The 13,188-nt window shown below is 37.6% G+C and overlaps 1 protein-coding gene across 1 annotated transcript in view; it reads left to right on the top strand.

Moving 5' to 3' along the window:
• The window catches only part of LOC107744798 (replication protein A 70 kDa DNA-binding subunit), a 33,779-nt gene that overhangs the window by 7,972 nt on the left and 12,619 nt on the right, over positions 1–13,188 (top strand). Inside the window, exons 7-13 of the mRNA XM_016558626.1 lie at positions 1,501–1,615; positions 1,736–1,838; positions 1,922–1,990; positions 2,128–2,320; positions 2,887–3,023; positions 3,848–3,996; positions 9,743–9,875. Coding sequence (XP_016414112.1) covers positions 1,501–1,615; positions 1,736–1,838; positions 1,922–1,990; positions 2,128–2,320; positions 2,887–3,023; positions 3,848–3,996; positions 9,743–9,875 — 899 coding nt within the window. The remainder of the gene's footprint in view (positions 1–1,500; positions 1,616–1,735; positions 1,839–1,921; positions 1,991–2,127; positions 2,321–2,886; positions 3,024–3,847; positions 3,997–9,742; positions 9,876–13,188) is intronic.

Below are 13,188 nucleotides of genomic sequence, written 5' to 3'. Positions count from 1 at the left end.
ATTACCTTTTAAAATATAATTTATTTCTGTGATGCAAAGCTGAATTTCCATTAGCCATTACTCCAGTATAAAGTGTCACGTGGTCCTTAAGAAATTATTCTAATATGCTGATTTATTATTAGAATTATCAATGTTGGCAACAGTTGTGCTTGTGTGTCCAAATATTTTTTTTCATAATATTTCACAATATTACATTTTTCCTGTATTTTTTATCAAATAAATGCAGCCTTGATGAGCATAAGAAACTCCTTTAAAAAAACATAAAAAATCGTTCTGATCCCAAACTTTTGACCGGTAGTGTATATAAATTAATTATATTAATGTTCCTGAGCTGTAATGCAGTAGCTGTGTTATGAAGTTCTGAATTGATTGTATTTTAGATTATAAACATTACATTATTACTAAAACTACTAATCCAAAAACTACTAGTTATATACTATAACTAAAATATATTAGTTGAAGATCTGACCCATTTTCAAGATATTCATAGGCTACTCAGATCCGATTTTTTTGTGTAGCTGTTCACATTGTTGTTTTAAATGTGGCCAATATCAATTTTACAGTGTGAACAGATCATGGTTCTGAACTGACCCGTATGCACTAAAGAACAATACAAACAGGGTTTCCAGGTTTACACAACAAAATCTGCCCAATTGCTTCTTAAAACTAGTCCAAAACTAGCACAACCATGTTCAGGGGGATAAATATCGCGTTAGTGGGGTCGCGTCGACCCACGAAGTTGAAAAACAGTTTAGGAGAACAGAAACAGCGGTGTAGAATAAAGATATAAAATATGTGAAAAATAATGTGCTTTTTTACGAACGAAACGAAACGAAGCATGAACACATGTTACAGTGCACCCCATAAACACAATCAAGCCTTCGAAAATAGCTGATTTACCACCCCTTTAATATCATGACTAATAATCGGCAGTTGCTTGCACTTCTTATCAGGGATTTGATCCGACTTATAGCCATAAGTATTAAACTTGAATGTTTAACATGTCCTGTGCTGTCAGTGGTGAATGTCAAACCATGTTATTTGTTGAGGAATATATAAATAAATATAGTTCTGTAGTGGAAACACCAAAACGTCTAGCCATCAAGTAGTGTTTGTAAACCTTGTGTTTGATGGTGTGAAAATTCATGATCTGCTTTTTGTTGTTTTAATGTCATTTTTTTTAATCCCAAGAATAGAAAATCTTAATTTCATTCCCTTTAATTTGCAGATACCCATTGTTGTTATTAAAAAGAATTTTAAGACAGCATTTTAAGGGTCTAATTTTCTTTGACATTTTTAACTTCAGTGTGGATTTGCAAGCTGTATCCGACAGCCGTTTTAATTCACACTTTCAAGATTGTCACATAAGATTGTTTCAGAGGTCTTGTGTCATTACAGTCAGTCATTATTTCAAAATTGTGCTCTTGGTGTCTGTGATTTATGTCTACCCTATTATAGTTCTTTGCAGTGATGTGTGGTTTTCTCCTCTTCTCTCATTAGGTTCAATGAACAGACCTGATCAGAGCTTCGGGAAAAAGCCCATGACTGCCCCCAGCACTCCTGGAGGCAGCTCTAAAGTTGTGCCCATTGCCAGCCTCAATCCATACCAGTCAAAGTCAGTCTAAATCTCACGTCTGCACCCCTTAATATTTTTCTTTCCAATCCGATTGACCGTTGCATATTACATAACATATTTTGTTGGGCATAATTCATAAGAGTGTGTTGTTTTCTTCAGATGGACTGTTAGAGCCAGAGTTACCAATAAGAATTCCATCCGCACATGGAGTAACTCCAGAGGGGACGGGAAGCTCTTCTCCATGGAGCTTGTGGATGAAAGCGTAAGCATTCATCAGCAGTGATCAGATTAGAAGCTTGTAAGAGTGTTAATATGCAATAACATCTTGATTTTGATTTATTATAGGGGGAGATTAGAGCAACTGGGTTTAATCACGAGGTGGACAAATTCTACTCCCTCATTGAGCAGGGAAAAGTAAGGCCTACTTTTCAGTTGTGTTATATGTTCTCATCTAATATTTGCCATGGAAGTAGGGCTACACAATTTATCAGAACAATAAAGTTAACGTGTGTTGCTAACTTGACTTGATTCATCCCTCTTGTTGTCCTCAGGTCTACTACATCTCAAAAGGCACTCTGAAGATTGCCAACAAACAATTCTCTTCACTTAAGAATGACTATGAAATGACTCTAAATGGCGAGACAAGCATCATCCCTTGTGAGGACAGCCATGATGTCCCCAAGGTGCAGTGCGACTTTGTTTCTATTGCTGACCTGGAGTCCCGGGAGAAAGACACCATCGTAGGTGAGCATCTTCCCCGGCCTGTGCGATTGGCATCATCAATAACCAGCATTTTAATAATTAACTGTGATGGAGACAGTAGCACGGCTCTCTGTAACAAATGTGTTGAGACCCAGGAGGTTGTGGTAATTATAGCGTTGATGATGAACGCAATATTAATAATGCTTATGACAGTAATGGCCTGTGGCGCAGATTGACTTTGTGTCCCTGTCGGGTTCTAGCAGAACCAGAGGAGAAAGATGCTGTCACTGGTAGAATGAAGAGTCAATAAGCATGCCTCTAATTATGGTAATGGCAGTTGGAGCACGCCGAGGTGCAGCAGGCGTATTTCTTATCTGAGATTTGAGTCAGGTGCTGGCAGTGATTTGTGAAATGCTCCTAATGGCAGCTAAATGATTCATAACGGCTTCTGATATGAGAGGATTAAGATGGCGCGCTGTAATGGAGCGTTGACGGGTGTTGTGGAATTACATTCTAGATGAATGTTATAGTCATCCCAAACCTATTTACTCTTTGTAAATTGGGGGGAGTAGCAGTGTTGTAAACCCAGGTGGCATGTGTGATTGCAGATGTGATTGCAGTGTGTAAAAACACAGAGGATATGACGCGCATCATGACCAAGAACAGTCGTGAGGTTTCGAAGAGGAACATCCAACTGATGGACATGTCCGGCAGAGTCATCCAGCTCACCATGTGGGGTAATGATGTACGTAACGGATCAGATCAATCTTTATTCCTTTTACATTATTCAGTGCCTTGTAGTACAAAATAAAATGATTTTGTAAAATTAGTTAATATTGTGATAAATTTTATGCTTCTTAAGATTATTATTTTTCTGTGGACCATGAAGTTGCATAAAGACTCAGTATTTGTTTCACATTAGAAATCATCCTTCATTCTAATATACAGATTTGGTGTTCAAGAAACATTTTTAGCATTTTTAATATTCATATTTAGTATCAATGCTGTTTCCATAGAAATATTAAGTAGAATAACTACTTTTTATTTATCTTTTGATGAATAGCAAGTTCAAAAGAACAGCGCTTATTTGAAATGGAAATCTTTTGTAACGTAAATGTCTTTACTGCCACTTTTAATCAATTTAATGCATACATGCTGAATAAAAGTATTAGTTTCTTTCAAAAAAGAAAACATAAAAAAAAATTATGGACTCCAAACATTTGGATGTTAGTGTGCTAGTGAGGATCTCAGCTGACTGGAATCCTCATGCAAACAGTGACATCCAGCCCTAAACACTCTGATCTTGTACCAGATGATGTTTTTGTCAAGCATTTGGCGAAACTTCCCTCTCCCATTACAGCTGCCAGATGTCGGCTTCTATTTGGCATGTCAGCCATTCTCATCCAATCAGGATTTGCCATAAAAGACCAAATGCATAAAACCATTTAGATGGTAAATTCCTTATAGATCCTTTGCACTGCTTCTTGCAAGATAAATGTCAGACTGTAGAAGGAGTATGAGCAGTTGTTCAGTGCTTAACTATTTCTCTTTCCTTCCCTCACTCTCCAGGCAGAGACGTTTGATGGCAGTGGGCAGCCTATCTTGGCCATTAAGGGAGCAAGATTGTCTGACTTTGGTGGGCGTTCTCTCTCCACTCTCTACAGCAGCACGGTCATGATCAACCCCGACATTCCTGAGGCATACAAACTGCGGGGATGGTGAGTGATTTTTCTCTCTGTTTCTCTCTCACTCAAATCATACAATACAGACAATACACTGCATCTGTTAAGTGTTTGTCCTAGACGAAACAGATGCGTTCTAATGCGCTCCTGTTTTTATTTCTCCACTTGTGAGAATTGGGACGAGCAGAGAGCAGACACTAAAATGCACACTCTAGAATTCCGAGAGGGTGAGCATGCTCATGCCTTTGATATCAAGATTAGCTCTATCAGCGGCGCTCTGGTGGGCTTTGCATTCAGGCTGATATAGGAATGCAAATCATGTCTAATCCCCTGCCAAGATGTTCAATTTCCCCTGGTGGATTCGTGTGACTTGGTTCCTTTGAGAACAGGAATGTTTATTTCTGCTCTGGGGATGTGAAACAAGGAAGATGGAGAAACGACGGCACTGAATGCCTTGTTGAGAGATGGTGGTGTTATAAATACTTGCATACAAGGCAGCAGAGCCAAGTATATGATGGCTGCCTGTGTGTGTCTTAATCCTCATAGATCCTTATTGGCTATTTAAAGAGTTGAAAAACTGTTATGACTCATTTAATGTTTTCCTCTGCTTTATCTTGCCAATTTAGGTGTTTGTTGGGACTGCCAAATTTATAATTATAAATCCTAAAATATCTCGGAAAGACCTGTCACAGTTATTACATAATCACCAGATCAACAATCATTGCACACTTTCAGTTGCAAACAAATTGTCATGTAAATAAAGTGAAATGTTTAATAATGCATTTTCCCCATTGCAGTAGAGTTTTATGTGAATGCAGTTGATGAATGGGATCATCTCAGTTCACAAATTTTGCATTATTAACTACATTTTCTACTATTTCATAATAAAATGGTACGAATAATGAAGTGCACCACTAAAACTTTATATATTCATATATAACATTTTCATTATGGAGCAGTTCCACTTGCAAATAAAAATATATTCCACTTTTGCCCAGTTTAATAGTTGTTTAAAAAAAAGAGCATAAAAGATGTGTGTATATGTATTAGACTGTGAAGTGACATGAACACACATAATTGCATACATAATTGCATCTACTCAACTGAATGGCATTTACTTTTTTTTTTAATTTTGATGTTTTTCTCTTTTTTTTTTCCTTTTTTTTCCCTCTTTTTAGGGTCTACAGTTTTCAACCCCAACATTCTTGAAAATAGAATAAAATCATACAGGTTTAATTGAAATGAGGATGAGTAAATGACCATTTTAATTTGAGTCAACTATCCCTTTAAATGGTCTGTGTGCTACTCATGAAGTGTTATTCAGCTTTAAACCTCACTTAACCCTGTTTGTTACAGTGCCACACTGACTAGTCCTTCCTCCTTACCTGTTAACAATCCATACTCGCCACCTAACAGCCTACCTGGCCGAAGCCATCCATGAGTGTCTCTCTTCATTCTCCCTGCAGGTTTCAATCAATTCCTCTCCGTGTGCTCCATTTATTTACCTCCCAGTAACACAGACCCCCAGCCTTGTAGGGAAATAAGATGAAAGCGGTGCATAACAACAGGGCTGCAGAGTTGAATTTCACTTTATTTTCTGCCACTATTTTTTTTTGCACATTTTGACAAACGATTAAAACCTCTGTTTCACCAGCCTCTAGTCTGCAAGTTTGAGAGGGTAATTATTTTGGGGGGATCTGAAGGCTTCATTTACATAATCAGGGTAGTGGAATGTGACTGAACACAGCTGGGTGAGGTAGTGGAGAGGTAGTGATCTCACAGCAGCTTTCCTTAAAGTCCCAGAGTGCCAGCTCGAAGCTTCTGGTTTCTATGCATGGCTGTGCGTAGGGCTTGGACTGGTGTATTTCCTTGCATTTTGAGGGGCTGAAAATGCTCTTTGTCAGCAACGTTTCAGAACTTCAGTTTTGCTGATCCAGTCGTAGGTAAGTTCAACCGCTTAGTCTCTGGGCTCACGTCTGTCCTCTTCTCACTTGGAGAGCCAGAGATAATGAGCTTTCAAATCATGGGCCAATGCGCAGTGTATGGCCTCTTGGCCAGCTTTCTGAAGGTCCAGCGGGCCACTGTGGAATCGATACAGTAAGTGCTGTTTTGAACCTGGAGGTGTTGTTGAGGTCTGCAGCATGAGGACTCATTCAGCCACTTGACACATTGTGCCAGTTTTCTACTTCAGAGACCTCTTAAAGTTGTAACTTTATTTTACAGCTGTTGTAGTCCATATTTGTGCCACCAGTGGTTAAAAATAATGCGCTAGAATTAAGAGCACTAAGAGAGCACTAAGCACTCTTGTTCTTCAGCCCCTCCCCTCCAACCACCTGTCATCCAAACAGTTTTTGCTTTTTTCCCTTGAATTTTATTCAGTTGCATGTCCTGTTTTACTTGGAAATACTTTATGTGAATAAAATGTGTGAACACTACTATGTTGACTTAAATGACGGTGTCCATCTTTGATCTGTTAAGCTGTAGGCCCAGTGGGATTTAACCTTGAAGTCTGGTCCTCATGGAGTTGAACATGTTGGGGCATACACATGCTGTCTGCCATTTAAAGTCAATCCAATTAATCACATTGATTGAGGATCTTTTGTTCTCACGCTCCAGAGCTCAGTGTAGGGAGTTGTTGTCACCGTGCTGCTTTACTGTCAGTATTTCTGGCTTTGTGTAATTTGGCACTTCAGGATAATGTGAATGTTTTGTTTCTTCTGACGTTATTGTGCAGTAATTGAAGGAATATTTAATGCATGTTCCTACCTACTTTTGTGATTGTTAAATGCAAATAATCCATGAATGGTTACAGTTTTTTGAGAGACATGGTTCTGACTGTTTTATCTTGTGTAATAGATATTACCAATGTTTTTTTTTTTTTGTAAAAATTGAATGTCAATTTTGTGTAATTCTCACTTGGAAAACCCGGACATATCAGGAAATGTTAAAGTTGTGATGTCTGATCCTGGGAAGTCATAGGCATTTGAATACGTATTGTTCTTTTAATGCTCCGCTCCTAAAATGTTTAATTGGCAAGCAGTTGCTCTTTGTCGCCTCGGTTGGTTTTAGTGTAGCAGTCAGTGTACATATTTGGCCAAAGCTTCCATAAAGTATATAAACTAACCCTTAATGATACTAGATGATGGTTATGTCAGCATTTTGATGCAAGTTGTCTTTTGTCCAGTAGATGGCATCAGAGATTAGGACCACTGTTTGTCTGCTCCTTCTGCAGTGTGGACTTCATACTCAACCGTCCGTCACGCCTCCCGTCGTTCCTTCTCACTCTGCCACTCTCACCCTGTTCATTATCATTCATTCTCGTTCACTGATGCACTCTTACTCATAGGTTGTCAATTACTTTGACTGGCTCATTTTTGGCAATCTTCTCAGAGGCAGCGGAACCTCTCCTGCCTCCATCCCACCTGTCAGAGCCTTCAAACCAGCATGAGGAATAAAGCAACACACACCCAGGACTCTCTCTGTGCTTGCACTCCCTGTACTTACACTAGATGTCTCCATCAAACTCAATTTGAGATATTAAGCAAGGCTCACTAGTTTCAGTGACTGTTTTGTTTAAGTACATTTTTGGGGTTCTCCGCTTGGCTCACACATGAGCAAAGTCCTCGGGGAACATTGTACTGTACAATGAGCTTCAAGAAAACACATGCTGCCATGCTGTTTCCAGGTCAAAGGAATTGTTGACCCAAAAATGAAAATGGTATTGTTTACTCACCCCCATATCATTCCACCCCAGTGTTATTTTCTTTTCCATATAGCAGAAGAGGATTTATACTGCCAAGTTCCATAAAAGCAGTCCGTATGACTGGAGTGTGTATATTCTAGGTGTTCTGATGCCATACAGTAGCAATGTGTGAGAAACAAGCTGAAACTTTTTAACTAATATCGTAAATATTACTTATTTTCAAAAACTGCAATTTTTCCAATCCGTTGAAAAACGGCGCTCAACCAAGACTTGTTAATGACATTCCTTCATAGATTCTTAATTTTCTTGCCTCTCTTTCCAAACCTGTAAGACCTTTGTTCATCTTTGGAGCACAAATTAAGATATTTTTATGAAATCCGAGAGATTTCTGACCCTGCAGAGACAGCAATGCAACTGACACATTCAAGGCTCAGAAAGGTAGTAAGGACATCGTTAAAATAGTCCATGTGACATCAACAGTTCAACTGTAATGTTATGAAGCTACAATAATACTTTGTGCGCAAAGAAAACAAAAATAGCGACTTCATTCAACAATTTAATCTCTTCCGTGTCAGTCTCTGCTGCGCGTTCAGGAGATTACCATGATGTGTGAACCACTGATGTCGCATGGACTATTTTAATGATGTCCTTACTATCTTGCGGTCTCTGCAGGGTCAGAAAGAGGGTGAGTAATGACAGAATTTTTATTTTTGGGTGAACTAACCCATTAACAATCTACATCTCTTAGTTTAAGGACCTAGTTATACTATATTGACAATTTGTTCAAATATAGTTTATTTACACATCATTTTTTAAAACCGCAATCATTTTACAAAGCTACAGAGAAACGGCACTCAACCAAGACTTATTAATAACATCCCTTCATAGATTCTTAATTTTCTTGCCTCTCTTACTATTCCTGTCACGAGTATTTCATGTCCTCTGACATGTGACAAGTCCGTTCAGTGCTCAATCTCGCTGCTTTCCTCTTGTTGTCTGCTCGGCTCAGTTCAGACACTCTGCACTGAGTGCCAGCCTGTCACTCCACTGCTCTAAAGCACATGCCATTTCCAATTTGCTCCTCTGGTGTTCATTCTGCCTTCCTTGATGGCACCGCCCATTATCCATACATTCAGGCTCAGTCTGCCAATTACCGCACACCATCAGGTCTTGACCATTTGAAGCGTTTGTTTTATTCTGCTGTATTGTTTATTTTTATGACTCATTCGCAAGATTCACAATTAGTTTCTTGCTTTATTCCAGCGTAGTATCAGTTACCATCATTGTTGTATGAATACGCTTGCCTTTTCTGAATATCCACTTTTCATTGAAATGTGCTGAAAACACTGGGGACAAAAAAATCTTTTTTTAATCAGAAGTAGGCTGATCCTTTTTGCAACGCACGACTAGCGCTATATTTAGGGAATTATTCTGGGAAGTACATAAGTGCGTTCATATAACAAAGAAGCTGAAAATTAAGGTTAGAGACCATGCTTTAGTATTCAACCCATTTTTCAGTTGGCAAACGCAGCACAAGCAGCCAGGGCCAAACGCTTGTCTATTTACGTGGATATTTTCAATTAGTCGTGCCTCCCAGAACAAGCCCTGAACCCTTGTATTTACTGATCCACCCCATCCTACCCCTCCGTTAACCAGGCCTGTGGTCTCTAGATTATAATGCTGTATCGATTCCTCAGACACACTGATTCATCCTGAGTGAGCTTAGTTTTTTATTCTGTCTCTCCAACCTCGTCTTTCCAGCCAATCCGGAACGTGAGTGAAAATAGGTTTCTGATTTCACCATTGCAGCTCTGACCCCATCTCCCTGAACCATTCCTACACTGTTGATTCGTTTCACAAGTAGCCCCCAGCGTCTCTGTGGCTGCCGCTGCTGTTTTTCCCTAGCTAAAGCCGATCTCTCTCTGTCTCTGTAGATCTAGTTAATATATCAGCTACTTGTATGCCTGAACAGATTAGCTATTGCCTTGTATGTAGAGATGAACATATGTCTGACTGATTTATTTTTTGATAATTGACAGCATTAGAGGCTAAGCATTTTTTTTGTCTATTTGTTTACAGGTATGATAAGGAAGGACATGCTATAGATGGACAGTCGATGACTGAGTTAAGAGGACCTGGTGGTGGTGGTGGAAACACAAACTGGAAGACCCTGGCGGAAGTCAAGAATGAGCACTTAGGACATGGAGACAAAGTATGTCGCCCACACATTAAGATTTGACTCTCTATGATTTTTTTTTCTCTGTGAGAAGAACACATTAGAGTACATTTCCAAACAATTACATTTATTTATTTATTTATTTTATGTACTTTTATTTATATAATATTTTCATAATTAAGTTTATATCTCAAATTTATGTTTTCTAAATAAATATTTTAAAGGGGTCTTGTCATTAGGGCAATTTTTTCTGGTCTAAAAAGACCGTTTTTTGGTTGGCTCATTCTAAAATAGTTGGATTTCTAACGTCAGAAACCTACAACACTTGACTGTCCACATTTACACATTAACAGTGCTTATTATAATGTAGTGTATAGCAAACTTATATACATATAGCAAAACTGTAGCAATGAACAGCCTGTTTAATTCTAAGGGTCACAGAGAGGGTGGAAAATGGCCGTATAAAAATGACTCGTTTTGGTGCAAAAAAACAAACAAGATGAAATAATTAAGCCATAAACATGACTCTTTTTAGAAATCCCTTGTCTTGTGGAGCATCACTTTATTAGGGTGTCTCATTGTCTGTTCATCTGGTTAGTTGTAATCAGTCGGTCCTGCGTGACACGTGTTCTGAAACAAAAGAGACAGGGATGCAGTCATTTAGCTACACTGTTACTTTTCTCTCTGCTCGTTAATCATGCATTGTAATGCCCTTCCCATCTTCCCAAGGTGTGTGCTTAAGCATTACTCACATTCAGCACTGGAGATGGAGAATGGAGATTAGCAGGACTCCATTTACTAAGCCTAATAATTAAGAGATTATACTACAGATAAGCTGCATAACAAATCTGACCTTGTCTGCTGCCTATTTTTGGATTTCTGGTATATACGTGGGAGTAGGTTTGTCAGGATACCAGCATTTTAGTAGTTGATATCTAAATCAGAGATTATATTATATAAATTGGCCATTTTAGATGACTATTGCAATACCACAGCAAAATTATTTAAATATTAACAAAGTATGGCATGTGGCCTTTTCTAAATTAAATTAAGTTAGCATATTATTGTAAATGTTAAGTATATAATTCAATTATCTTTTGTTTTATTCATGTAATCATAGTGCTGGACGATATGGCTAAAATTTATATCACAGTATATTTCTTAATTTCGGTCGATACGATATAATTCCGATATCGATATAAACACTATTAAAAAAAGCCTCATAAAAACTGCCAAGAACGCCCACAACAGATGTCTGTGCATACAGACTTATGAAAAATGAATTTGCCAAGTCTGACACCTCATATAAAACCATATAATATTTTAGAGAAAAAATAAATAAATTAACAGCACAAATAAATTAATGTTCACCTTTTATTTGTATTTAGCCTTCATACAAACAAGAAATGTGAAATCACTGTCAAATAATCGTCTCAGACTCACCTAATTAATATTAATATCTTTAACTTCAAACTATAGGCTAACATACACTACCAGTCAAAAGTTTTTGAACGGTAAGATTTTTAATGTTTTTAAAGAATTCTCTTCCAATCCTGCATTTATTTGATCCAAAATACAACAAAAACAGTAACATTTTGAAATATATATATTTTTTCAGATTTCTTTGATGAATAGAAAGTTCAGAAGAACAGCATTAATCTGAAATAGAAATCTTTTGTAACATTATAAATGTCTTTATCATCACTTTTGATCAATTTAAAGCATCCTTGCTAAATAAAATGATTAATTTCTATAATTTCTTAAAAAAAATAAAAAATAAATAAATCATACAGACTCCAAGCTTTTGAATGGAATAGTGTATAATGTTACAAAAGCTTTTTATTTTAGATAAATGCTGATCTTTGGATCTTTCTATTCATCAAAGAATCCTGAAAAAAAAAAGTACTCAACTGTATTAAATATTGATAATCAGCAAATCGGCATATTAGAATGATAAAAAAAAAAATCTTACTGTTCAAAAACTTCTGACTGGTAGTGTAGGCTGATTTTTCTTATAGATTGAAACAAATGTGCTTTAGCCAGTATAACGAGTATGAAAAGTGCTCTGAGTTGCTGGAAAAAAAAAAATAGCAACATCAAACCCGTTGCTGGAAATGGGCTTATTGAAAATGCAAATTGATTGTCAGTTGGCGCTTTGAGAGCGGTAGAGCTAGCGGTTTCTCCAGTAATGGCTGTAATCAAATCAGCTCCGCGGGATCATCAGCCTACAGAACAAAAATAAAACTGTCACAAATCTTTTGCTATGCCTTTTGATTAAGCATAGGTGAGTAGTAAAGCGAAAGAGATGATCAGTTCAGTTGCCGCTTTGCTTTATCTGAGGTAGGGTTGCTCCGATTGATCGGCTACCGATCACTATCGGCCGATAATCACATTGGGATGATTGATCGGCGGTCTCTAAAACGCCGATCTCAAAAAAAACGATCTCAAGCCTGCCGTGAGAGGTTTGGCACGACATGCAGCGGCACCGTCTCAGTCGCTGTCCGGCGCGGGTGAATTAATTATAATGCTGAAGGTGAGGTACTCACCTTCATATTTCTTCATTAAATAACTTGTAAAATAATTAGAAAATTAGTTACTTATAGTTAATTAGTTACTTATAATTAGTAATTTGACGTAATTTCACAAACAGCGTGAGTGAATCAACGCGCGCGCGCTCTCTTTCTCTCTCTCTCTCTCTCTCTCAAAATACGCAAATGGCTTCAAATCACCACATCTCGTCTGTCTATAAGCAAGCAGCACGCTGCACAGTTGACACAGGAATTGTCACTTGCACAGTCGAGGCAGTGTCACATCGTCACTAAAGTTTATAAATTGCATTTCTTTTTAATTCTTGCCAGTGTTTAACCATTCAGCGCTCGCACGCTGTGTTTCATAATCAACACATATGGCTTTTTGTCTAGGTTTAAAGGGAAAGAGCACTTTTAGATATAATAATTTTAGATACAATAATAGATGCACTCATGGAGGTAGGAAAACAAAGTTCTTTATGAACCGCAGGATTGCTTCTAATAAAGATTTCAATGCAAAATAAAAGGCAGTAGAGCTGACTATTTCTGTCAATGGTAAGTTTGTGATAATGTAAGAAAAGTAGTTTAAATGTTTTGCCAATTGCTTGAGCAACTTAATATATAAATCTAGAAGTAAATGCAAAGGTAGAAAGCATTGAATAATGTGTAGCTTATATTTGTGTTTAAACATGTCTGTGAAAGATTGTATTACTGTACTGTGTAAAAAAAAGAACTGCAATGCTGAAAAAGCATTTTCAGTGACAATGTTTGGATTTGAAATCAAAATAATGGATAAATGTTGTGTTTGTGGTAAACAGCCA

Source organism: Sinocyclocheilus rhinocerous, unplaced genomic scaffold, assembly GCF_001515625.1.
Source record: "Sinocyclocheilus rhinocerous isolate Xijiao unplaced genomic scaffold, SAMN03320098_v1.1 scaffold738, whole genome shotgun sequence".
Taxonomy (NCBI): Eukaryota; Metazoa; Chordata; class Actinopteri; order Cypriniformes; family Cyprinidae; genus Sinocyclocheilus; species Sinocyclocheilus rhinocerous.
Note: the sequence above shows the minus strand (reverse complement) of the source record. Positions and strands in the feature narration are given on the sequence as shown.